This window comes from Elgaria multicarinata, chromosome 17 (genome assembly GCF_023053635.1).
Source record: "Elgaria multicarinata webbii isolate HBS135686 ecotype San Diego chromosome 17, rElgMul1.1.pri, whole genome shotgun sequence".
Taxonomy (NCBI): Eukaryota; Metazoa; Chordata; class Lepidosauria; order Squamata; family Anguidae; genus Elgaria; species Elgaria multicarinata.
In genome coordinates this window covers 3,486,901-3,514,041 of record NC_086187.1, presented here as the reverse complement: position 1 = coordinate 3,514,041, position 27,141 = coordinate 3,486,901, and the positions used below count along the sequence as shown (strand labels likewise).

The 27,141-nt window shown below is 47.0% G+C and overlaps 1 protein-coding gene across 2 annotated transcripts in view; it reads left to right on the top strand.

Annotated features, from left to right (window-relative positions):
* The first annotated feature begins 5,828 nt into the window (after positions 1–5,828).
* The window catches only part of CACNG3 (calcium voltage-gated channel auxiliary subunit gamma 3), a 75,940-nt gene continuing 54,627 nt past the window's right edge, over positions 5,829–27,141 (top strand). For both annotated transcript variants that reach the window (XM_063143000.1, XM_063142999.1), the window contains exon 1: positions 5,829–6,045. In XM_063143000.1, coding sequence (XP_062999070.1) covers positions 5,835–6,045 — 211 coding nt within the window. In that variant the 5' untranslated portion in view covers positions 5,829–5,834. The remainder of the gene's footprint in view (positions 6,046–27,141) is intronic.

Genomic DNA, 27,141 nt, shown 5'->3' with positions numbered 1-27,141 from the left:
GCTCCCTGGGTGGCCCACAAAAATTAATCTCTCCTCCCCTCCACCAGATCCCCAGATTTATGTCTCTTGGTAAATCTAGTCTTCAAGTGCTATGACAGAAAGAGAAAAAATAACTTTGACCCCCCAAAAAGTCACATGTATGATGGGGCTGTTCTCAAGTGTAACAGTTCTCATATCCACATCTTTGTCATTGTTGTGGGAGACAATCGCTTGGCATGGTGGTAGGTAACCTATTAAAAGATAACTGAAGAGCTCTCCACACCTGGGGTGCAATTCCTCCTTCTCTCCCCACCTCCCTTTCCTGAACTTGCCAGAAGAGCTTTTGTGCAATTCTCCCTTCTAGTTAAAGGCCCTGGATGGCAGCTGGATTTTACCATTTGGTGTTCAAGGTCTTTATCCCCCAACTTAACGGTGTCTCTCCCTTGCATTCCAATGGGTTTCCCCTTGAGGCCCCAATATATCACTAATTGTACATACTGACATACCCACCTTTTCAGTTTCTAACAGTGGCTTATAACATTTAAATCCATCACAAACATACAATATAAGATTTTGGGTTATATTTTTGTATTTCATGTTGTTCCCCGCCTCAATCTAGAGGGAGAAGTGGGTAAGAAATAATAATTATTAGTATTAATAACTCTGCTCTGGATCCTTTTCAATCTGGATTCCGTCCTTTGCATTCCACTGAAACAGCCCTTACTAAGATTACCAATGATCTTCTTACTGCCAAGTCTAAAGGCCTTTATTCCGTTCTTATTGCCCTTGATCTAACTGCAGCCTTTGACACGGTTGATCACGATCTTCTTTTAGATTCCCTTCATGACCTCGGATTTTGTGGCTCTGTCTATAACTGGTTTGCCTCCTATCTAGCAGGTCGCTCTTTCAGCGTGTTGGCTAACGGCAGCTCGTCTCCTTCTTTTCCCCTTTCAGTAGGGGTTCCGCAAGGCTCGGTGCTCGGCCCATTATTTTCTTTATACATGTTGCCCTTGGGTAATCTTATTCAATCTCATGGCCTCCAATATCATCTGTATGCCGATGATGCACAATTATATCTTTCTTCTCCGGATCTTTCTCCAGATGTTCACGATCGTATCTCGGCATTTCTTTCAGATATCTCAGCTTGGCTGCTTCATCGTCGTTTGAAACTTAATATGGCAAAGACTGAATTGCTTGTTTTTCCTCCTAAACCTTCTCCTCATCTCTCATTCTCTCTTACTGTCAATGATGTTACACTTACTCCAGTCAAGGAAGCTTGTAGTCTTGGCTTTATATTTGATTCCTCGCTCTCCTTTATTCCTCATATTGAGGCAGTAGCTAAATCCTGTCATTTTTTTCCTGTATAATATTGCCAGGATTCGATCATTTTTGTCTGTCTCTTCTGCCAAGACTCTTGTTCATGCATTGGTTATTTCTCAGTTGGACTACTGCACCCTTCTTCTCACGGGCCTTCCTTCTTCTCACATCAGTCCGTTGGTTTCCGTTCACCACTCTGCTGCTAAGATCATCTTCTTGGCTCGCCACTCTGACCATGTTACTCCGCTTCTGAAATCTCTTCATTGGCTTCCAATTCACTTCAGAATCCAATATAAACTTCTCCTGTTAACCTTCAAAGCTTTTCACGGTCTAGCTCCTTCCTATCTTTCCTCTCTCATCTCAAACTATTGCCCTGCTCGTGCTCTTCGCTCCTCTGATGTCATGTTTCTCACCTGCCCAAGGGTCTCCACTTCCCTTGCTCGGCTTCGTCCATTTTCTTCTGCTGCCCCTTACGCAGCAGAATTGTATTAGATTCTTATTAGATTGTAAGCCTATGCGGCAGGGTCTTGCTATTTACTGTTTTACTCTGTACAGCACCATGTACATTGATGGTGCTATATAAATAAATAATAATAATAATAATAATAATAATAATAATAATAATAATAATACGCCTGGAACGCTCTTCCAGAACATTTGAGAACTACAAGTTCAATCGCAGCTTTTAAAGCTCAGCTAAAAACTTTTCTTTTTCCTAAAGCCTTTAAAACTTGAATTGTTCTGACTTTTATACTGCCTGTTTGGTGCATTCTCTTACCCTCCTTATTGCTTTATTATGATTTTATTAGAATGTAAGCCTATGCGGCAGGGTCTTGCTATTTATTGTTTTACTCTGTACAGCACCATGTACATTAATGGTGCTATATAAATAAATAATAATAATAATAATAATAATATATCATAGAATCATAGAATAGTAGAGTTGGAAGGGGCCTGTAAGGCCATCAAGTCCAACCCCCTGCTCATGCTGTGTGTGTGTGTGTGTAGGAGAGATCAAGAGAGATGAGTGGGGGGAGAAGAGAAGGAGAGATGCTCTAGTGTTTTGTTTACTTGGGGTTGGGCCCTACTTATCTCAAAGCCATGTAGGGACTCGGGAGCTCCACCACTCATACTATGCACTGACAGCCAGTCTTGATCCTTGATTTCTGCCAAAATCTGTGATCTTAGAGGGAGGAGGAGCAGGTGCCTACTTTTGTGTTAATGGAGATTAATTCAGTTCTTAGCTTGACTAGGCCAAGTTCATTGGTAGAGTACAACTGCATACCATGTGAAGTAATAAAGAAGGCATAATTGGTGTCCCTGAACATGTGCAAAGAACCTTTCTTCGCCACTATGTGACAACAACCACCCAAAACAGGACATGACATGGAGTTACTTCATCTCTGTCCCATTTAATTAGAAAAACAAAATACCTGAGCACTGGTTTGGGTTTGTCCAAAACCCAAACACCCTGTCAGGTATGGTTTTGCCTATGGATAGCTGGCATCTGTCTGGAATGGCTCCTCAGTGCTGCTGGGTCCTGCCTTGGGATACAGCTTCACCTGAGGCCACTTGAGCTTTCCTGCTCTTCTTTGGTCCAGTCCTTCAATGGCTCCCATCAAAGGAAGCAAGAAGGGAGGCAACAGAATGAAACAGTGCTCAATAAATAAACCGAGGAAGGACCTACTGTTTGTAAGCCCATGCACCCCAAAATAAGATTTCGACTAGAGCTGTGCACAAGGAGCCTCTCAAAATTCTCCACCCTACTTGTGGGTAGAGAAATTGGGGTGGGGGGAGACACACAATTTCACTGAATTTCTCCAGGAGGAGGAGAACTTCTCCAACAGTTTCTGTCAGATAGGCATCACCGTTGACAAGGATTGTAGAACAGCTTCCTTTTTTCCCCTGAGGATTTTTGTTTGGGGTTTTTTTGCACTGCCACTGCAAATGGCAACAGCATCAGCTGTGTTGGCAGCCTGGCCCCCATTTTGCATCCTCCACAACACCCCACACACCTAGCATCACTCCAGGGCATTGAGGGGAGGGAATGCAGCCACCCCCCAAAAATGATGGTGAAGAACATGTGGAGAAAATTCTGGAAAGTGTCCTGTAATTTCTATGAGGTAAGAAAAAAACCTCAGGAATTTCCTAAAAGTTTTCCTCATGAAAGGCGCTTTCATTTTTCTGCCTCGTTCTCAGGGCATTTTATAATTTATTTTAAATATGTGCTGGTGGTGTTTTCGGCCTTACCTAATCACCGTAAGGGGGCAGAGGGGACTGTCTCTATTTTCTTTCTATTACACACCTCTCCATTGCTCCACAATCTCTCAGGCTGCCTGCACTGCCTGCATGTGAAAAGTCCCTAGGGAAGAATAAATTCATATCCTTCCATGGTCAGGAAGTGCAGGAAGCCAAGGAGGCTACAGGCTGTCAGAGAGATGATGGGACAATGAACGATAGGACGGACACACACACACACACACACACACACACACACACACACACACACATCAGCCACCTCATAAGTAAGGTAAGCACAAGAACTCTTAATCAAACCCATGAGAATTTCTTAGAAATTTCTTCTTTGAATTTCTTTTCAAAAGTAATTTATTTTCTATCAAATTGAATGAAAATGATTGAAATTCTCATGGGAGAAATTTTCAGCACAGCACTAATTTCTACTACCATGGAACTTGTTTGCTGGTTCTTTTGCTTGCTGTACCCGGATTCTCCTGGATTCCTGCCCCATCTGCTCGCCTGTTCCCTGCCTCTTGGCCCTTGGCTTCCCCACTCTGCCTTCTATGACAGCCGAATCCTGCCTCGTCTCCTGACAGAACCACATCAAGATCTTCCCAGCTTCTTTAGGAATTGGCGGCATTATTGAAGAGCGGCCCTAAGCACTCCAGGCCCCGGGGAAAGTGTTGAGCAGAGGACTTTCCCCCTTCCCCTGCCCATTCTCAGGCAGAAGCTGACCCCGAGTTCATAGGCAGTCGCCTTAGAAACCAAAGCGCTAGTAGCTTTTGCTAGCCAGCCTGCCCCTGGATTTTTCTCTAGCCAAAACAGGAGAGCAGGGATGAGGTAGCAGACGGATTCATCTTTGGTAGAGCATTTGTGGATGTTGTGGGAGAGTGCTGTGTGCGGACGCATGCTTCAGTGGGCGCGCGCGCGCGTGTGTGTGTGCGTGGAGAGAGCGAGAGCGCGCGAGAGCGAGAGCGAGAGCGAGAGAGAGAGAAACAGAGAGAGAGAGAGAGATCGGCTCATCGCGGAGCTGCAGGGGGCCTTTGTTTGCAGGGAGGCAGCAGCCCGGCGCGCCGCCCCCTCCCCAACTTCCATGTGATCAGCCGCCGCCGCCGCCGCCGCCGCCGCCCTTGACTACCTTCCCCGGGCTCCATCTGCCTTTCCGCAGCCGGCGGCTCTCTCCCCCACTCGCTCGCAGCTTTCAGCGGGGAAATGGGCGGCTGGGACCCCCGGCTGCTCGCCAGAGCGAGTTCCGAAGCGAAGCTGCGCGCAGCGCCGGGAACGCGCCTCCTGGCCTGACGGGATGCGAGCCGCCGCCGCCGCCGCCTCCAGCACCACCACCAGCAGCAGTAGCAGCAGCAGCAGCAGCAGCAGCAGCAGCAGCAGCAGCAGCACCCAAAAGTTCCAGCCGAATCGCTGCCGGAGAGCGGCGAAGGCGAGGGGGAGGCGCCTCCTGACATCACCGGCAGCCGCCGGAGCCTAGGGGCGCGGGAGCTGTCCGCTTCAGCACCGCACGCCCGGGCGGGCACGCCGGCGCTCGCGGGAGCAGCTCCGCCTCAGCACCGCGGCGCCAGGGGGCGGCGGCGGCGGCGGCAGGGGGGGGGGCGGGGCGCTCCGAGCCCGGGGCTGCAGAGACCCGCCGCACCTTGGGCCGCGGGCTGGCAAGGGGCCTGCCCACTGGGCTCCGGGCCAGGACCTGCCAGCGGCCGGACCCTCGTCCCTTCGGCGGCGGCGGCGGCGGCGGCGGCGGCGGGAGGGGGGTTCCGTGCCCCCCCCCGCGCCTGCTGCCAAGCGCCCGTGTCTTCCCAGCCCCGCGATTGCTGCGCCCCGGCTGCCTCCGGCATCCTGTCCGCCTCTCCCCGCGCTCGCACCCCGAGAGGCGCGCGCGGTACGGTGCGGTGCGGCGCGAGTCCCCGCGCTCTGGATCGTCGCCTCCCCTTTCTCCAGGACTGCTCGTTCCCCGGGCTGAACGCGGCAGGCAGGGGCGGCACGTCTCCCGCGCGGCTTCCTTCCGACCCGGAGCAAGAAGCCCGGCTCGGGGATGAGCCTCAGGCGCCAGGCTGGCCCTCCGCTTCATGCCCCCTCCCAGAGCGGCGGGGACCAGATCCCTCGAAAGGCTGGAGCGCGCCTGAGGAGTCAGCGCGGAGCCTCTCCTCGGCCGAGGCGCGCGGGCTCCCCGTGAGGAAGGGCAGCCCTCCCCTCGCACGCCTCTGGCCGCCCAGCGCCGAGGGGCGAGCCGCCGACTCCCGTGCCGGCCTGCCTTTCCCTCCGGTTGGCTGCCTGCGGTACCATGAATCATTATGAGGATGTGTGACAGAGGTATCCAGATGCTGATCACCACCCTGGGGGCCTTTGCAGCGTTCAGCCTCATGACCATCGCGGTGGGCACAGACTACTGGCTGTATTCCAGGGGGGTGTGCAGGACTAAGTCCACAAACGACAATGACACCAGCAGGAAGAACGAGGAAGTCATGACCCACTCGGGCTTGTGGAGGACCTGCTGCCTGGAAGGTATTTAAACCACCCCCACCCCCAACATCTGTCCTGAGCTGCCAGCTAGCCTCCTCCCGCTGAAGGAGTCTGGGCTGGTGGGTGTGGGACAGGGACCAATGTTGTAGCAGAGGCAGAGAAGGAGAAAGCCCCGATGCTTCCAGGGGGGAAGTTTGCTTTGCTCTGAGAGATGCAGAGATGGGGCCACAGCCCCTAAGGCTGCCCCCATGGCCGGAAGGGGCTCCATCCCATGCCCGGACCTACTTCTGGCTTTGGACTCAGCTCTGGCTGGGTGACGACTTCATTCTGGCTGAACTGTTTAGTGCCAGCGTGAGGGGAAACCATGCAGAGCCCTTCTGCTCCATCCCTAGAAGCATCTGATGTTGCAGTCGACATCAGACAGTCAAGAATGGGATGGCAGGGAGGGAAGCATTGCTGGGGCAGCACCTGCCCTTCCTGACCCCTTCATGTTTGGCAGGGGAGGAGGCAAATATTGCCACACCTGCATTGGCCACAACAAAGGCGGAATGGGCATCCATGCCGCAAGGCAGGCTGAGGAGACCCTTTCCTCTGACCACCACAGTTCACCTGTTGCAGAGGAGTGTCTGCATTTGACAAAAGGTTCTTTACGAAATCGAGCCAGAAGTAAATGATGGTAGAACAATCTGAGTTCTTCCTTGGGTGTTGTTGTTGTTGTTGTTGTTGTTGTTGCTGCTGCTGCTGCTGTTGCTGCTGCTGTTTTAATTACACCTTGGCTGTGGAGATAGGATGAGTGTTCAAGGGGCATTTTTAGCAGTGGAAAACAGTATCAGTATTCAAAGGACATTTACCGTCTGCTGTTTTCTCTCATCCACGAAGCACCCCCCCCCCCCCGCGCGTACTCAATATCACCTTCATTAAAACCGTGGTGAGATACTGGGAGACCACAGAGGGGCATTTACAATATGGTAGGCAGGAGCTGCTCCACTGACTTTTTCCTTCCTTTCCAGATTCTTCCCTGCCCAACAGTAGCTTTATGCTTCTCCTGTTTTCAGTATAACATCTTAATCTGCATGTTACCAGAGATACTGGCTTAAGCGACACATGCACACAACCCCAAGAGCTGCACTCTGATTTCCTCCTCCCCACAGGCAAGTGTAAATAGCTAGGCTGGCACAGCTGCAGGTTTCAAAATGAGCTAATTTCCCCCCAGCTTGCGCTCTATTGCAAGCCACAGATAGGAAGGTTTCATGTCGTTCATTAGCCTGGTGGTCCTCAAACTTCCAAATCGCTGAAACCAAAAGGAAGACGTGTGTGTGTGTAGACACACACATACACACACCTACCTCTTAAGCTCCAGTGAGTCATGGGGAAGCATACCATGTCTCTGCCCACTGGTGGATGAATGCAGAAATCCCACTGCATGGAACTGTGTGGGAGAAGGGTGTTCTCACTGCCCACCCTCTTTTATCGATGCCTTCTGCTTTGCACAGACTCTGTCAAGAAAAACCAGCTTATATCTAGCTGTGCTCAGTCTTCCTTCCAGTGAAGCTTCAGTTTCCATTCCTAAGTGATCATTGCTTCAGGTGAGCAATGCAGAGAGGTCAGGTGATGAAGTGGCTCATTTGACATCAATGAGAAATAGGCAGGCAGCTCAGTGAGGGCAATAGTTGGGTGGCCAAGCTAAGGACAGCTACCTAATTTAAGCCCCCTTCTACATATGCCTACAGCAGAACACCAAATAAGGTGGCCCCCTTTCCTGGACCAAGTGGCGTTCAAAATGCTGGAAGCAAGTTTCTGAGATGCACAGAATTCTTCTTCAACTCTAAGATGTCTAAAGGTGCACGGGGTTATCAACAAGCAAGAAAGGAAGATGATGGTACAAACATCAGTTGGTTCAATATTTCTTTGGAAAATTTGTTCTTTCTTTCTTTCTTAAAATATACACTCAAGGGAGCAATATAATATTTTCACCTCCCTTGGTTTATATGCCTTCCAGTGTGCCAGGCTATGTACTTACATCTTGTACTCAAATGTTTTAGAGAGGAGAAATTGAGACAAGCCTTTACACTCATCACACCCCACCCCATAGTGCAGCGTCCCAAAGGCAAAAGCATTCGCCGTGTCTTTTGCATCTGTAGGTCTCACCAGCAAAGCTACGTTGCTCTTACATTAACTGCTAGCTCAGGATGTTGTCTGAGCAGCAGTCCTGCCCCAGGTCTCATTTTGCTAGAGACTGAAAAGTGTGGGGAGACTCATGCATTTGGTCTAAGTCAAACCAGGACTCCCTGAGTGCTTCCGAGAGGCTCAGGCAAATAGGTTGGGCTACAGCTTCCTGCTGATTGAGCGAGCTGTTTGTGTTGCCATCCAAGGTTGTGTCAATCTAACCCCTGGCTGTGAAGGGTTTTCCAGCTGCCCAGAGCTTCACTAGCCTCCTTGTTATGCACCTTGTGACTGGAAAATTATCTGGCTTCATTGATCTATGGAATGGTCTGCCTGTTTGTGATGTGATGAATGACTGGAAAGCCTGAGATTCGAGATGTCTTCTCCATTCCTTTCCTCGTACTACTGGCGTGGGCCTGTCTGTGTGTGTGTGTTCGGGGTGGGGTGGGGCGGGGTTGTCATCTATAACATACAGAGGCAATCCCTATTGACTCCCATGAACTTCTGCTCAGAGACGATGCTGTGCAGTGGTGGCGCAAGCCTGATCTCGGCCACGAACGTGCTTGTGACCTTAAGCCAACTGCTCTTCTATCAGCCACCCCCCTCCCTACTGCAGTATAGGGATGAGGGTTGTTGTAAGGATTACTGAGGCAATGCACATGAAGTGCTTTGGGCTCTCAAGGTGTTCTTCTGAAAGGTGGGTGTTATTGTTTGATTCCTACGAACCGAGGCTCTAAGAGGTGCTGGGAGCTCAAGGTCATTCCAGAAGCAGCCACCTGTTGTGCCAGGCTTGATTTCCTCCAGCAGCTCAAGCCTTCCTGGAAGAGAAGCCCTCAGGACTAGAAACACTGCTCCCGGATCATGTGTTATTTATTTAATCTAAGCTTTTATAAGCCACGTTTTAGGGCCAAATCCTCACAAAATGACATACAAAGAGGAACAATACCAGGTACCACTAGGCATATCAGATACATACAGCGTTACTAAAAGGAAAACGGCTGTGAATCACACAAGCTATTCACCATGACGAGATACATTTCCAAGGCCTTCATAAAAGAATGTACTGAAGGGCCTAAGCATAAATCAACCAGAACAGAGTTCCATAAGTGTGGAGCCATCACTGAGAAGTCTCTGGCCTTAGCTAGACCTGCTCCCGGGATCCCCTGTGTGTCATTTACATGAACAGGGATGACCCCGGGACGATCCCGGGATAAACCTTAGGTCTAGCTAATGCCTCTGTCTCTTGTAGGTTGACTGTGGTTCTTCAGGGGTGAGGAAAAGGCTTCCCTGGTGGCTATCAGAGATGCTCATCATGGGGCACATAGGAGACTATGACCACTCAGGTGTGGTAAACATAAGCCATTTAGGGCTTTATCCTTCCTTCCTTTTAAATCAGCTGCTTAAATCATGCCCAGAAGAGAACAGGGAGCAGATTCCTGCCACCTCCTGCTTAGTATTCTGCCTCTGCTTGAGTCTGGCTAATACCACTTGGATGAGATGTTATTTTTCGCATTCTGCAGAACAGAAGGATCAGTGTCCCCTCCAAACATTTCGGCAGATTCATACATTATTATACCCGCTCCGTCAGATCAATGAGGCTTCTGAACACTACAACCAGATCCCCAGTGTTGTGGTGGCCTCCGCAGCTCTTCCTTTAACAGGTCTGAACCACTTCCACTCCTGCTTGCTGCAGATTTAAATGGCTGTTAAAAACATAACAGTAGGGCAGGCCATTTTTTTCAGGCCAGTTGGCAACCCCGCACTCCCATCAACTGGCAGTTGCCAGCAAAACAGGATTGTCGAAGGGGGGCAGCTGCCTGTCACAAGGAGATGCAAACACCCACTTGCACTTTGCCTGAGAAACGAGTTTGCTTTTTGATCTGTTAGGTGATCTGGTGCTTGGAGAGTCGCATTTGCCTCCAGCAAAATGTGAGAAGCAGAGCAGCAAAACTGGCTAAAGGGAAGGAGGGAGGCAATTCACCCTCCTCCCAGTCTGAGCTTTCCATGCAGGGGCTGGGCTGACACTGTGGACCCCCCCCACACACACACACCCCATGGCACCCTATCTGCTGAGATAGTCCATGGTGTCTGCTTTTGTGCCCAAAGGCACCTTTCAAATGCTAAGTAAGGCATTTCTGCTCAAGAGAGACTTCCACTGGTGTCTTCTCTTTAAAAGGGTAACCCCGTTCATTTCAAAACAGCACAGAACAACAGAGCTAGCTAGCACAGATGGCTTTAAAAAGTGGTGCAAAAATTGAACAGAAAATTGTACAGAGCAACTATAACGGGCAACAATAACCAGCCATTATAGGTAAGTGGGACCTTCATATATTGATGTAGTATATCTGTGAATAACATATGCTGGAGACAAATATCATATTTATGCCCTGCTTCTGTACTTCTCAGAAGCATGTTATTGGTCCACGTTAGAAACAGCACAGCTTTGCTTGCTGAAGATGCTTATGCAGAAAGGGTTGCCATTCCTGGCTCTTCACGTGTGTTTTATGCAATGTCTCAGTTCTAATGCCACAAATGCTTAACACCCACAAATGTTTAACACCCTCAAAACTGGTAGCCATGCTCAGGTGGAGTGGTTATGTTTTCACCCTGAGGGAAAGGAAGTCTGTACATGCTCAAAGTCACTAGCTGTTTCACAAGGTCTCTTTCCAAGCTTCATGGCTGCTACACAGGAAATACAGTTACAATTAGACTGTTCCTCTTCTCTTATCACCTGTGCAAATGGCGACTGCAAACTGTTGACATGTCCAAAGTAATATACCTGTATCTAAAGGAAACCTCTAACTTCTCCAGTGCATGGCTCATGAAATGCAGACGAGGACATTGTGGTGACGGGAATAAGTGACACTGACTTGATCACTGCCTGTGGAGACTGTCATTTCAAGATGTGCTGCTGTTTAATCAAGGGATGGAGGTGGAGGACTGAACATAGTTGCTGCACATAGTTTAAATTGTTTTTAATTACTTTTATTATTATTTTTACTGTTTTTAGCTAGTTAATGGTTTAATATGTTATCAGTTCACCACCCTGAGATCCCAGTGATATATGGCGGGATGAAAATGTTTAATAAGTAAATAAAAACAGGAATGGGATGCATGAAATGCTGCTTCCACAAACACACCACTAGCTAATCCTGTTAGTCTTGTAAGCATCAACTAACAAACCTTGAAAGATTAAACACAGACAGACAATCTGGCCGAGAAACAAGCACAATCTTTCACATGTGTATTCAGAAATAAGCAGCACTGAATTCAATGGAACTTATGCTCATTGTATAGGATTGCAGCCTAAGACTGCAATGATTTTATTTATTTATTTATTTATTTATTTATTTATTTATGTATTACATTTTTATACCGCCCAATAGCCGAAGCTCTCTGGCCGGTTCACAAAAATTAAAAACATGAAGAGCATAAAAACAACCAACAAATATATATGTTTGTCTGGGAATGAGACCCATTGAGTTCAATGGGTCTTACTCTGAGTAGACATGCATAGGATTATGCTGTAACTCTCCTAATGGAATCAATAGGAGTTCAAAGAACAACTTTGCTGGATCATGATCACCATGTTTTACCATATTGCAGGAATTATTACACTATATCTGTATTTGCAACAATTTCTTTTTATGTCATTGCAAGAATAATGAAATCTTTTCTTATGTCTGTAATTAATTGCAATATTAGGACAATTCATTCAACTTTCTATACTTATTATTAAACATTCCATTTAGTATTTATTGGATCACATAATTCAGTAATTGCAATACGTTCTATAAATTATTGAACTAAAAAAGGGATCATCACTATGTATTTGTGTCATCATTTAATATGAGTTCATATAACTACCCAACAGAAATATGCATCAATGTAAAAAAAATTAAGATGTTGGCTGATAAGATTTCTTCTTGACATTTGCTGGAGGGGGGGATTATACACCAAAATGTGAAGCAAGGTATGTTTTCAAAGATTTATAAAACATGGTAATCTAAAATATCTTCATGATAAAACATTAGTGCTCAAACATTGATCTTAAAACAAAATCTTAACTTCTTGGGTTATAGTGCATCTAAAATTCTATGTAAATTCAAATGTTATATCTTGATTTGACGCTTGAGATGTGCTCTTTCAGATAGCTTTTGATTCATTCTTACTTATTTCAAGAATTAGATATATATAAAGAGTCAGAAATCAAAAGTGGCACCATAAAAAGGAGAATTTTGCAAGGTGTGGTTTTGGGAGATTTTTTTGCACGCAATAGAGCATGTCTTCCTGAGCCTTTGGTGTAACAATAAGCTTTTGTTGCAGTTTATTTTAGCTTAAACCTTATATTGCTTGGATGAAGAATCCAGCAAGGCAGACTGGGGACATGCTTGGTGCTCCTGAGTTTGATGGGATGATGTACATGGATTTATTTATTTATTTATTTATTTATTTATTTATTACTTTTCTAATCGGCCCAATTGGTGATTTATTCAAGGAGTCGCAACTACCAGCTTTCCCTCATCATAATCAGATACTTTTAAGCAATGACTGGAGGGTGGGAGATGGACCCCTGTTATATTAAAGCAATGCATGCCAAATATTAAATGCACAAACAAACAAAAAGAAAGAAACCAAATGCACAAAGATGGGGGACACTTGGCTCAGCAATACTACAAATGAGAAGAAACTTGGAATTGTTGTAGATCACAAGCTGAATATGAGCCAACAGCGTGATGTGGCTGCAAAAGAAGTGTGGGAGGGGAAGCAAATGCTATTTGGGGCTGCATTAATAGAAGTATAGCTTCCAAATCATGTGAGGTACTGGTTCCCTCTATTCTGTACTAGTTAGGCCTCATCTTGAGAACTGTGTCCAGTTCTGTGCACCAAACTTCAAGAAGGATGCAGACAAGCTGGAGTGTGTTCAGAGGAGGGCAAAGAGGATGATCAGGGGTCTGGAAACAAAGCCCTATGAGGAGAGACTGAAAGAACTGGGCATGTTTAGCCTTGAGAAAAGAAGGCTGAGGGTAGACATGACAGGACTTTTCAAATACTTGAAATGTTGTCACAGAGAGGAGGGTCAGGATCTCTTCTCGATCCCCCCAGAGTACAGAACACGGAATAATGGGCTCAAGTTACAGGAAGAGCCAGATTCTGGCTGGACGTCAGGAGGCACTTCCTGACTGTAAGAGCAGTACGACAATGGAACCAATTCCCTAGGGAGGTGGTGGGCTCTCCCAAACTAGAGGCATTCAAGAGGCAGCTGGTCTGTCACTGATGCTTTAAGATGGATTCCTGCATTGAGTAGGGGGTTAGACTTGCTAGCCTTATACGCCAGTAAGTCTAACTATTCTGTTATTCTGAGCCTCTTAGATGTGATGAGAGACGCACATACTTGGCTGTTCCTACTCTCCGATTGTTGTTGTTGTTTATTCGTTCAGTCGCTTCCGACTCTTTGTGACTTCATGGACCAGCCCACGCCAGAGCTTTCTGTCGGCTGTCACCACCCCCAGCTCCCCCAAGGTCAAGTCTGTCACCTCCAGAATATCATCCATCCATCTTGCCCTTGGTCGGCCCCTCTTCCTTTTGCCTTCCACTTTCCCTAGCATCAGCCTCTTCTCCAGGGTATCCTGTCTTCTCATTATGTGGCCAAACTACTTCAGTTTTGCCTTTAATACCATTCCCTCAAGTGAGCAGTCTGGCTTTATTTCCTGGAGTATGGACCGGTTTGATCTTCTTGCAGTCCAAGGCACTCTCAGAATTTTCCTCCAACACCACAGTTCAAAAGCATCTATCTTCCTTCGCTTAGCTTTCCTTATGGTCCAGCTCTCGCAGCCATAGGTTACTACAGGGAATACCATTGCTTTAACTATGCGGACCTTTGTTGTCAGTGTGGTGTCTCTGCTCTTAACTATTTTATCAAGATTTGTCATTGCTCTCCTCCCAAGAAGTAAACGTCTTCTGATTTCCTGGCTGCAGTCAGCGTCTGCAGTAATCTTTGCGCCCAGAAATACAAAGTCTGTCACTGCCTCCACGTTTTCTCCCTCTATTTGCCAGTTAGCAATCAAGCTGGTTGCCATAATCTTGGAGCATTTGGCAGAATTTCCCGTTCTATAGAATTCTTAGGGCAAGTATAGGCTCAGTATGTCACATGGTAAATTTGTTCCCAGTCTGTATTACTTTAACCTGCAAATAAGGAAGGTCAGGTGTTGAACGCTCCCCCACACTGGAAAACAACAACAATCCCGCACATAGAAAACCAGCATTCAGTGGAGATGGCTGGGTTAGAACTCTTCTCTGTTTTAAAAATTTGCTAATATAACTATAACAAACAAAAAGCAAAAAGGAAGGAGAACCACAAAAGAGAGACAAAAAATAAAGAAGAAAAGAACATGTCATAGAATATAGCCATACACAATAACCATTTGAAAAACAATCACCCTTGAAAAGAAAAGAAAAGAAAAGAAAAGAAGGAAAAAGAAAGAATGAACCCTTCCATTACAAATATATACATTAATATAAGCAGTCCATATATCTAAATAAGCACCCATATGAGATTGACAGCTGTAGGCGATAAAAGTTCAAACGTAGGACCTCTATTCTTACTCCATGACTACTAAATTTGCACATGAGTCTTTGATGGGGATCTTTCTCAAAAGCCTTTTGGAATTTCAGGAGAACTCTGCTACCAGATCACCATTGTTTACATGTTTACTGACACTATCAAAAAACTTTAAAGGTTTGCAAAATCCATGTTGATTCTTTTTCAGTAGGACTTGTCCTTCTATATGCTTGATAAATGTATATTTAATAATTATTTCTACCAATCTACCCAGAACACACTTTAAGCTAATGAGTTTGTAATTTCCTGGATCCTTTTTAAAGAATTGGTGTTACATTTGAAACATTATTCCTGGATCATCCAGGGGTCAAACCTGTTCATCTAGGTGACACACAGGGGATCCAGTGCTCAGGCAGGGGCGAACCCTGGATGATCCAGGGATAAACCTCAGGTCTAGCTATGGCCTAAGTCTAGAGTCGCCACTTCTCTGGTCAGTTCTAGAGCACAGTAATTTAGGTTATCAAGAAAGTTAACCTCTTTGTTGTGACTGGAACATGCATCTACCCAATCAATGTGAGGGTAATTGAAGTCACCCATTACTACAACAAGCCTACATGAGTAGCTGATTTTGTAGGCTGCACCTTGGGAAATGCTACTCCCAGCTGCCTGCTGCACTCAAGCCTTCTTCTAGACTGGAGGGAGTCTTAACTACTTCCACCTATGTGCATCACTATAAAGACATGGATCATTTGATGGCAGTATCATGTCACTCTGGAGGCAGGTACTGTGGGAGTTCTGATGGCTATAACATCCCTGGCCAGCCACGGTGTGGCAACTCTGCTGCTTTTCCCCAGGCTATCTTTGGCTGTAGTTGAGGGTTACAACCTACTGTGTCTGGCTACAACCTACTGTGAAACCAGGCAAATTCCCAGCATCCTGACAACCCAAAACTTGACTAGACCCTAAATCAGATTCTTCTATCTCTGCATCAGACTCTTCCTCTGGGAATGTAGCATCAGGGGAACACATGGTATTGTCAGGTTTCCCAGTCCCTCAGGCAAGCACACGTACTGGCAATCTGACATGGGACACCCAAATCAGTGAGACTTCTTTATTGCAGTAAATACCATGGTAAAAGCTTGATGGTTACACACTCCAGAAATCATATAGCTGATGGTCAGTACCTATAGGCTCCAAGGAATCCAGAATAGTCAAAAGCTAATTACTACTACTGTGATGAGATGCCCATCGAAGTGGTTTCCCCATTGTCATCTGCACAGTTCTGCACGCAAGGGAAGGTCAGTCCATACACGGGTTCCAAACCCAGCAAAAGGAGGGGGATGATCCCTGACATGATCCCTCAGGCAATCAAAGGAGCAAATTCTTAAAAGGCCTAACAATCCATCCAACCTCGGATCATATGTTGGTAACTCAAAGGCAATATGGTCAAGGTTTACACAAGATCACGGGAAAGGTGAACCCTCAGATGCAAGGAGCTCCATGCCGCTGCTTTCACACGAGCAACTCCTCACCACATGAGTCGAGGCAGAGGAAAGAAGGTCCAACAGTCACTGATGAAGCCCAGTCTGCCGATGCACTGAGCTGACGACAAGCAAAGACACACAATCCACAGCAAATGAGTGTTCAAGTCTATGAAAAGCCTCGCAGTGCTTTTCATGGCAAGTCCTTAGTATCCAAAGATCCACTAAGGAGGGAGCATGCGCAGAGTGCCCCCAGAGTCTCAGACGATGATGGATCCAAACAGGGATGCAGAGCAGGGATGCAGAGCAGATGTTCCTAGCAAAGGCTCCTCACCTTCGCAGCAGCTTAAAAAGGGAAGCGTAGGCCTCTTCCAGACTACTTGGCAGACAGGGGCTTTGGCCTTTCAGCAATGCCCCTGTCCAAACAGGGCGGCACTGCTCAGCCCACCAAGACGACTACTTCTGATTAAATCTTAGCTAAAAAGTACGACCCCATGGGCCAATGCCTTAACTATCCCTGACAGATATACATTGATCAGGTCCCTCCACTGAAGTGAATGAGGAATTCCCCATGAGCAAAAATTCTATATACACCATTGGTCTCTGGATGGTGGGACAGTGTCTTAGTCGGAAGGGGCCATAGCTCAGGGTCAGAGCACAGGCTTTGCATGCCAAAGATCCCAGGTTGCCTGAAACCCTGGAGAGCTGCTGCTGCTGCCAGTCAATTTCAACAATACTGGGCTAGATGGACCAATGATCTGACTTGGTATAAGGCAACTTCCTAGGTTCAGAGGAAGAAGGAATGAAGTAGTAAGATTATTCTGGCCTTCAATGAAATTCTATGGCTGCCTCCACCACCCCTTTCTGGGCTTAAAGTACTAGAGGAGTCATTCTGCAGTTAGAACCATTCTGCTAGATCACCCCAATCATCATCATCATCATCATCATCATCATCATCATCATCATAATTTTTCATTTATGTATACGATACTTTTCTAACTATATAGTCAAAGTAAAGGGTAAGTAATAAATGGTAAAAACATTTTATTTTATTTTAAAAGCATAAGGTATCATATACAAGCAGCATAAAGTATCATATTCCAGAAGGAGAGCAGTTAACCAGACTCACACATCCTAAGAAAAGCCCTCCTAGAGACCCCATATTATCCAGAGTTTGTGCTATAATGAACCACATCTTGACATGAATCCAGGCTTTGGGGGAAATGCAAGGTGCCAGCGGGAATCTGGGCTCATTCCTTTGATTAAGGAGCCATCCTGCTGAGCTAAAGAACAGTGCCTGCCTGACAACTAGTGTCTTTCCCATTCCTTTGTTCATGTATATTGACAGAATGCAGCCATGGGTCAATAAAAAGCTGTCAGTCTGGGGTCTGTGAGAAGGCACAGGATCCGAGCTTTGACTACTACGTTTGAAATTCAGGTGTAATAGAAGACACAGCAGAGTGAAGAATTGCTTTTACCTTTACAGACAACTTGAGTTCCCCTGAACCATTTAAGCTACAATTCCATTAGCACTTATCTTGGAGTAAGCACCACTGAACTCAATGGGGCTTGCTTCTGAGTAGGGATGTAGGGATTTTGTTAGATCTGTTCCATCTGTGTTTCGCAGAGTGTCACGATACTTTTGTTCCATCATTTGCCCATTGATGGAACTGGATGGCGGGGGAGGGGGGCAGGATGCACAAGAATTTCATTCCTGTTTGCAAATGTGCATTTGTGCTATAAAAACACCCCCAAAATAAGTCTGTGGACACTCGTGGAATCCATGCAATATGGAAGAGGCAATTGTTTGCTGTGAAATCTGCAAGTCAGATATCAGAAATCCAAAATCATGTGAATCCACCGCAGATTTCTCCATCATTGCTACTTCTGAGTAGTCATGTGTAGGATTGCACTTCTGAGTAGGCATGTGTAGGATTGCACTTCTGAGTAGACATGTGTAGAATTGCACTTTTGGATGGCCGCCATCATCATCATCATCACAAACACAAACCAGGTGCTTGTAAAGGAAATGGGCCCACCTCAAAAGAAGGAGGCAACACAAGGCTCCTCTTCCAGGTGGGTTCTTAGGATCTCCACTCTATTCTCCCATGCTCTCAGGGCTTGCGGCCACCTCTTGTGATGGCAGACCATTGGGCCAGCAAAGGAGGTGGCGCAAGTTCACACACTCCCATTGAAGTCAGTGGAGGGAGGGCCCCACTCCGAGGACTGCTCTCTCCCTTAACCCCTCCACCCTCCACCCTGTGTCGTTGCACGTAAGTATATTGTTGCCGGTGAGGGAGCTCAGAAGAACACTGATACAATGGGGCTACCCCATTTTGCCCCACGTCTACAGAACAAGGAACACACAAATGGGAGCTTTGGTAATGGGGCACTTTCATGGAAGACAATGCTTTGAACCAGAATCACCGCCAGGGAGAAAACCAAACCACACCACACCACTCCCACTCCCACCCCCAAAATAAAATAAAAATAAAGGGCAGATGAATCATTCTTCTGTTCCCTGCATCCTCTTGGATGTTCTGATTCAGGACTCCACATCTGAGGAGCCTCAACTCCAGTGCTGCAACTGGAGCGGCAAGGACAAGGCGCCACACCCAGTAAGCCAGGGGGGAGCACGCCCACCATCTCCTCCCCTACACCCCCAAGCCCTTGCAAAAAGAGTGCTCCTCCCTCAGTAGAGAGAAAGGCATCGTTACTCATCAACCCTCCCTTATTTAACCGGGTGTAGCAATGTCTCCTCCACCGACTAAGCATGCACTCTGCACAAAAGCGGGTGGGTGGGTGTTGATGCTAACCTCCTGGCCTGCGCTGGGGCAGGCAGCCACCTCTGGAGGTCACACTGGGCGTTCCGAATCCATTCCATCTTTTGCCAGGGCTTAGAACCTGTATTTTCCTAGCAGGATCAGAGACAGGGCACATGGAGCAGAACGGACAGTAAGTGGTGGAGGCAGAGTTCTAGTCCAGCCCCCTGTGACATGGGCAAATATTGTTGCAATGTCTACAGCATCAGTAGTACTACTAGCATCTCCCTCAGTCAGTGAATCTCCAGAGGCAGACTACCAACAGGAAAGAGAGGAGTTATGCTGAGCCATGTGGCATGGAAGAGCAGCTGGGAGGAAGGGCTGTGTCCTTCCTCTGCCACTCCCTGATGACAGTCTCTCTACTACCACCCATTCTTCGTCATTATATCCATCTCTCTCTCATCTCTTTATAGGCAACCAGGCAGCCAGGCAGAAGGTAGGTGCTCTCATACTTGAGTGCCACCCAAACCACCAAGAAGGCATAGGAACCTAGGACATTGCCTCATACAGAGTCAGCCCCTTGGTCCATCTAGCCAGCATGGTCAACCCAGTGTTTTCGGCAGGATTCTTTCTTCACCCTACCAGGAGAAGCTGGGATTAAACCCAGGACCTTCTGCATTCAAAGCTGGGGCTTTACCATGGAGCTACAGCCACACCCTTAGAGGAGGAGCAGCAGCAGCTCTGGCCAGTGGGAAGCCAAACGCTCCTCTGTGGGTTGCTGCCTTTTGTTCTTGCAGGACTCCTGTTCTTTTCCAGAGCACATGGCCAACAGAAATGAGGCATTTGGGCCAGATGCTGGGCAGGGAACCAGGAGCCTGTACATTGCCTTGGACTAGACCTTACTAAGCCCTTACTAAGATTACCAATGATCTTCTTACTGCCAAGTCTAAAGGCCATTATTCCATTCTTATTCTCCTTGATCTAACTGCAGCCTTTGACATGGTTGATCACGATCTTCTTTTAGATTCCCTTCATGACCTTGGATTTTGTGGCTCTGTCTATAACTGGTTTGCCTCCTATCTAGCGGGTCGCTCTTTCAGCGTGTTGGCTAATGGCAGCTCGTCTTCTTCTTTTCCCCTTCCAGTAGGGGTTCCGCAAGGCTCGGTGCTTGGTCCGCTGTTGTTTTCTTTATACATGTTGCCCTTGGATAATCTTATTCAATCTCATGGCCTCCAATATCATCTGTATGCCAATGATACACAATTATATCTTTCATCTCCGGATCTTTCTCCTGATGTTCACAATCGTATCTCGGCATGTCTTTCAGATATCTCAGCTTGGTTGCTTCATCGTCGTTTGAAACTTAATATGGCAAAGACTGAACTGCTTGTTTTTCCTCCTAAACCTTCTCCTCATCTCTCATTCTCTCTTACTGTCAATGATGTTACGCTTACTCCGGTCAAGGAAGCTCGTAGTCTTGGCTTTATATTTGATTCCTCGCTCTCCTTTATTCCTCATATTGAGGCAGTAGCTAAATCCTGTCATTTTTTCCTGTATAATATTGCCAGGATTCGATCATTTTTGTCTGTCTCTTCTGCCAAGACTCTTGTTCATGCATTGGTTATTTCTCGGTTGGACTACTGCAACCTTCTTCTCTCTGGCCTTCCTTCTTCTCACATCAGTCCGTTGGTTTCTGTTCACCACTCCGCTGCTAAGATCATCTTCTTGGCTCGCCGCTCTGACCATGTTACTCCACTTCTGAAATCTCTTCATTGGCTTCCAATTCACTTCAGAATCCAATATAAACTTCTCCTGTTGACCTACAAAGCTTTTCACTATCTAGCTCCTTCCTATCTCTCCTCTCTTGCCCCGCTCGTGCTCTTCGCTCCTCTGATGCCATGTTTCTTGCCTGCCCAAGGGTCTCTACTTCCCTTGCCCGGCTTTGTCCATTTTCTTCTGCTGCCCGTTATGCCTGGAATGCTCTTCCAGAACATTTGAGAACTACAAGTTCAACCGCAGCTTTTAAAGCTCAGCTAAAAACTTTTCTTTTTCCTAAAGCTTTTAAAACTTGATTTTGTTCTGACTTTATACTGTTAGTTTTACCCTACCCAGTGCCTGTTTACCCTACCCTGTGCCTGTTTGCATTCTCTTCCCCTCCTTATTGTTTTATTATGGTTTTATTAGAATGTAAGCCTATGCGGCAGGGTCTTGCTATTTACTGTTTTACTCTGTACAGCACCATGTACATTGATGGTGCTATATAAATAAATAAATAAATAAATAAATAAATAAATAAATAAAGGATGTGAGGAAGGAGAGTAAAGCTGCCACAGGTAGGAGGCTGAGCACAACCTGAAACAGAGACAGAACCAGTGGCCAACCAGAGGCCTGTGGGAAGCCCACAATAAGGAATGAGGACAGTCACAGTACCCTCCCGCTCGTGTTCCCCAGCAACTGGCCTACAGGGGCTCAGCACTGCCTCTCACACAGGCGATGATATAAAGCCCTCAGGACTAGTAGCCATTGATCCTCTCCTCTCATCCTCCATGACTTTGCCTAATCCTCTTTTAAAGCTGCCCAGGTTGGCCAGCATCCCTACATTTTGTGGATAGCAAAGTCCACCATTTGACTACATGCTGCTTGAAGAAGCCCTTGCTTTTGTCAGTTCTGAATCTCCTTCTGTTCAGCTTCATTGGATGAGCCCAGGCTCTAGTACTTTTGTCACCTTTCCCTGAGAGCTCTTGAAAACACTCCAGGTCTTTTTGAAGGCTCATAAGGAAAAATCACAAAAAGCAGCCATTTTCAACATTGGAGCCACACACTGGCTATGGGGTTGTTTGGCCATTGTGGCTGGAATGACAGGCTGTCCTTTCCTGCTGGGCCTTGGCTTTTCCCTGGGAAAGGGAGGTTTGCTGTGGCTGATGTCCTTTCCTCTTGCCCTGCTGAGCCTTTGGGCTACTAGAGAATGCTGAGAGGGGACAGGGAGAGCTTGCAGTTACACCCATTACTGAGGATGGTAATGGCCAAATTACCTTTGGCCAGAGAGGCATGGTGGCCTCTTTCAGACAGCTATGCCTGGAAAGGAGCGTGGACTGGGCAGGGCAGCATCACTGCGACATTTGTGATATGGCACATTTTGGTGGGTGCTTCCCATGTATGGTTAATGTGGGGGCAGCACTGGTGCACAATCCTGCGATGGGTGGGTGGTGGCGCAATTGCCAGGGACACTGTGGGAGTGTTGTCTCTGCAGCTATTCTTGTGCTCTCTACTTTGCTGTTGGGAATGTGTAGGATTGGAACTACAGCATGCCAGAGTTAGCCCAGGCATAGCAGCTGCTGGCAAAATGGGTACACAGGAAATACTTAGAAATAAACTCCGTCAAAATGGAGAAAGACCGCCTTCCAAAGAAAGCAAGCTGATGTGGAGTAGCAGTGCATAAAGGATGTGCATGATAACAGTGTTATCCTTTCATGTCGCCTGAAAAGAGGGCCGTGTTTAACTGTCTTCCAGGTCTTGGTGCTTGGTCATAACTCCTCTTTTCCTAGCTGTAAAACCCGTTGGGTTAGGCTGTAAGAAATGCAAGAAGTATTACTACTTTAAAAAATGATCTACAACCACTTTTCCGCACCCACGTTTAGCAGCCCTTCATCATAATCCCAAACAGAATCCCCTTCAGGCGAAGGTTCCAAGAGCCAGCACTTTGATTACAGATTAGCCTCAATCCCGCTTGGAGGAGCAAATTTTTACAGAGGTAGCAGACTTTGCATGCAAATTGGACCGCTGTGACGTCACTGGCTGCGCGGTGCCTGACTCCTCAGCCCGTCCCTCTCTGGCTGAACACATTTCAAAACCTCTTGGATAGATCATTATGTTAGCGCTAGCCGTGAATTTGTTCTGAGGAAGGATGGGCCATTTAATCAGATTAGCAGTTGCCTGTTTGGCTGCCATAACGGGAGAAAACAGACAAGAGCAGAAACAGAAGCGGAAGATGGCAAATGCTGCCTGCCTCCCCACCCCCAGCTGACAGCTCTGCTTGTTTTATGTGGATGAACAGAGAGATCCTGTATGTAAAGAAATGGCTCCAAATCTATTGATTGCTGCTAGGGTTTTGGCTGCCAGAAGCTGGAGGAGTCATGCTCGCCCCACGTTGAAAAAGTGGTTGTGGAAAGCTTGGATGATGACTTAATTAAGTCACAGAGTATGACAGGGCAAATTGTGGCCCTCCAGGTGTTTTGGCCTACAAACCCCATCAGCCCCGGTCACTGTAGTAAATGGTGAGAGATGATGGGAGTTGTAGGCCAAAACACTTGGAGGTCCAAAAGTTGTCCATCATGCTCTGTGAGGTGGTAGACAAAACACAGCCTATTTTTCTAATGCCTGCCACTCTTTTCTTGACTTCATGAGGGCTACATACATCTTGGACATTAACAGATATAAATGCTTTTTCCTGGTTATAATTGAATGAATTTTAAAATGTATTTTTGTCCCTTTTCTACATTTGATCCCACACTGCATGTTTATTTATTTTATCTTTTTTCATTATTTTAAGCTGCCTTTAAGTGTGGAACTCTTATTTGCTTTGTTTTTTCCCTTATATGAGGCAGGTGTTTTGAATGGTATTTTGTGGGAAGGTCAGATAACTCTAGAGCCTGGTTATGTCTGGTAGGTGTGTTTTACATGAATGTGAGGAGCCCTGCATTATTTATCTTTATAGATTCTAATAAAACCAAATAAGAAAAAAGCCTAGCTATTTCACTCTGATGGTTTGGCTTGAGCATTAATGGCCATAATGGTAGAAATGGTGACAGGAATCTCCGTGTTGTCTTGGATGTTGTCAACTGTGAACAATTACAGAATCATTATATGTTTGGCTCTTACAACCTTGTTGCCTATGACCCCCGCCCCCCTTTACCATTGGCTGAGCTGCTGTGATGCCATGGAATATTTGGAAACAGTCTAATAGCTTGTGTGGGAAGGTGTAAGCCACAGACTGTTGGCAACTTCTATAATAGAATTTGGCCGGGAGAAAAGGTTCACACCAGATCGACACCAAGCAAGATGTAACACTATGAAAGTGGGTTGAAAACAGCATGTGGAATGTGTCCTGGGCCCCCAACAGTTGTCAATGCAACTGTTGTCAGGAGAAGTTGCGTGAAAAGAGATGAAAGGAGGAGATAGGCAAGCTAAGGGATAGGGAGCCATGAGGAAGCATCCTCAAGGAAAGGGTGGCAGAAGGCCGAGAAACTAGAGGCAGGAGGGAGACAGCTGTGCGGGGAGGGAAAGAGGCACGATGGAGGCAAAGAACAGGGGAGCCCGAAAAGGGAGGGGAGGCTCACGGGCCCTGCCGCCGCGAGGCACGCGAGGCAGTGTTGTCAGGGCTATCATGAAAGGGCAGGACATTTTTACTTACTGGATGTTTTATTATAGTAGTTTTTGCATTCATTTGAATTTAAATAGGTATGCTATTCTTATACTGTCTTTTGAATAAATTCCTATTGTTTATGTTCTGTGTATTGTGAGACAGTTTCAGTGAAATTTTCTTGTGGAAAAGCAGCAGAGGCTAGTCCAAAACTAACCAGTCACTTCTTCCACTGCAGTGGGGGGGGGGCACACAGAACCACCCAGCACTGACAAAGGCAGCCCCACATGCAGTCGCTTTGCTCAGCACCTCTCTGCCTATCCACTGCCTGCAAACTCCGCCCCCCCCCACCCCAAATACAGTTAATGGACCAGCCTGGAGGGGCAATCCGGGGTGGGATGGCCAAGCAGCTCTTAGTGCCCCACTCAGCTGAGAAGTCCTGAACAAAGCAATGGCTGCCACCATCTTTATAACTGCAAAATGCCCCGTGGCCTCAACACACGCAAGACCCAGAGGTATATGCTGCAGAGATCAAGTCCAGCTGTTGCTGCTGCACCTGCTTCACTTGGTGCTTCTCATCAAAGCACCAGATGAAAAGTCTATATTAAAAGGGCAGTGTGATTGTGCCAGTCCCGTCATGGGCCCTCTCTTGAGCCCATGATGGTGCCGTTCACTCCACATTCACAAGCAATTTTAGAGTAAACAGCAGGCGTGTGTGCGTGGTGTTGGTTTTGGTGGGGGTCTGGTCTGGATCAAGATCTTGGTATGGGGGACCTTACCCTTTTTCTGCTGCTGCAGTTCCCATCCAGATTGGAAGGTCTGCTTCTGCTGTTTGCATTGGGGCCTTAGAAGCACCAACCACAGGGATTAGTCAGAGTTGGGGGTCACTGGGGCTTCTCCCAGGAGGCTGGTTTCAATGGCCTGGTACAAGCCTGGCCAGGGCTAGTGCCAGACTATTTTGCACCCTAGGCAAGATGAGCTACTTTCACTCACACACCCCCAAAATGCCAACTTTGATTTTTAAGAACATATGTTTCCTGGAAAAAATAAGAAACACAAAACTTGAAACTGCTAAATTTATTTTAAAGTGCAAGAAATACGTCATGCCAATTATAGCAAACAAATTGGAAAGGAACGTCTATGGATCTAAAATGCATTATTTAATAGGAATATCACCTCCAAATCATCCCCCCCCCAACTCACACACGTGTGCGCACGCACACTCAGCATCACTCACTCCAAACAAACACACACATGAACACATGTATTCACACAAAGACCCCATGCACCCCATTTACCTATACATTCTCTCTCTCTCTTCCGGGTGCATCCCGGAAGTCCAAACGTGGAGCCGCACCACCCCCACCCCAGCGTCCCTGGCTTCGCTTCAGCTGAGCGGGCGCGGGGCGCCATCTTGCCCGCCCAGGCCCAGCTGAATCCTTGGGCCGGGCCGGCTCACAGCCAACGCGCGTGAGTGCTGTGCTGCACCCAGCGCCCCTCTTAGCTTGGTGCTCTAGGCGGCCGCCTGAGTGGCCTCTATGGTAGCACCGGCCCTGAGCCTGGCCACTTATGAAGTAATCTGAGAGAAGAGGTTTCCCTGACCTTTACTGATCAACAAGAAGCCACAGTTATCTTCAGTATCTCTGGCTTTAGGGATCCCAGGACAGAAAGCATCGCTTTGAGACACAGCTAAGGCCCAGCACATCTACGTTCTGAACTTGTGTTTCTGGAAACTTGACCTTTGCATGCTGGGTCATCTCCTCGACACCACCATTTCCAATGGTATCTCTGGTCAAACACCCTCATGCAGAATTTTGTCTCCATCTCTTGCAGTGCGGTTGCATCCTGCTCATTCAAGAGCAAGCATCTCGCGTAACCTACTGTCCTAGATTTCATTATGAGAAACCGTTGCCAAAGTTATTCTTGTTTAATAGGAGCTGCTTGGATGTGGATGAAAAGTGGCATATTGTTCCAGTCCTGCAAGCAGAGTTAAGGGCAGAATGGGGGCAGGGGGGCTGGATGCACAATTATGTCCCATTGCATTTGTCAAGGTCCTTAGGGCATGCCGGAGTTAAGCGCACACACCACGAGACTGTGCTGTTTGCAAGGAGCTCTCAAATGCCACGTTTTGCTCTAAACATTCCTATGAGAAGCTCCTCCATTAAATTGGGATTTGGCATAGCGTTGTTCGTTTCTTTCGCTCCGGTTTCTGCTTCAGTTCACCATGGAGAGAGAAACGCTTCAAATCAAATGTGGAGATTTCAATCTCTCCAAAATGGTTCACACGATGGGGCTCCTTCTGCCCAGAGAAGGAAAGGCCCGTATGCTTCCCCACAACTCCCAGCTATCCACTGTGGCCCCACAACAAACTTACAGGTTTTATATTATTGTGTTGTGGTATTTTGTGGTTCTGAGCTTGTTTTGTGAACCACCCAGAGAGCTTCGGTCAGTGGGTGGTCTGGAAGTATAATAAGCCAACTAAGCAATAGGGATCACATCTTGCCAGTTCTTTACCACCTGCGTGGGCTGCCAGTCTATTTCCATGCACAGGTGCTCACCTTTAGTCCTAAGCAGCAAGATGAGTATCTCAGCAACCTTCACTGGAGATGCAAAGGCCAAGCTAGGCTTTTAATGTGTATACATAATATATACATGCATACTAGGGGTGTGCACTGATCCTTGATCACCAGATTTCATTTGAATCCTGAGTCAGTGATTCAGCTTGATTTGGCTTGGACCAGTTCAAAGGCTGCCTTCTTCTAGTTAAGAAACCTGCACATAGTAATACACCTGCAGCATTTGTGGTGCATG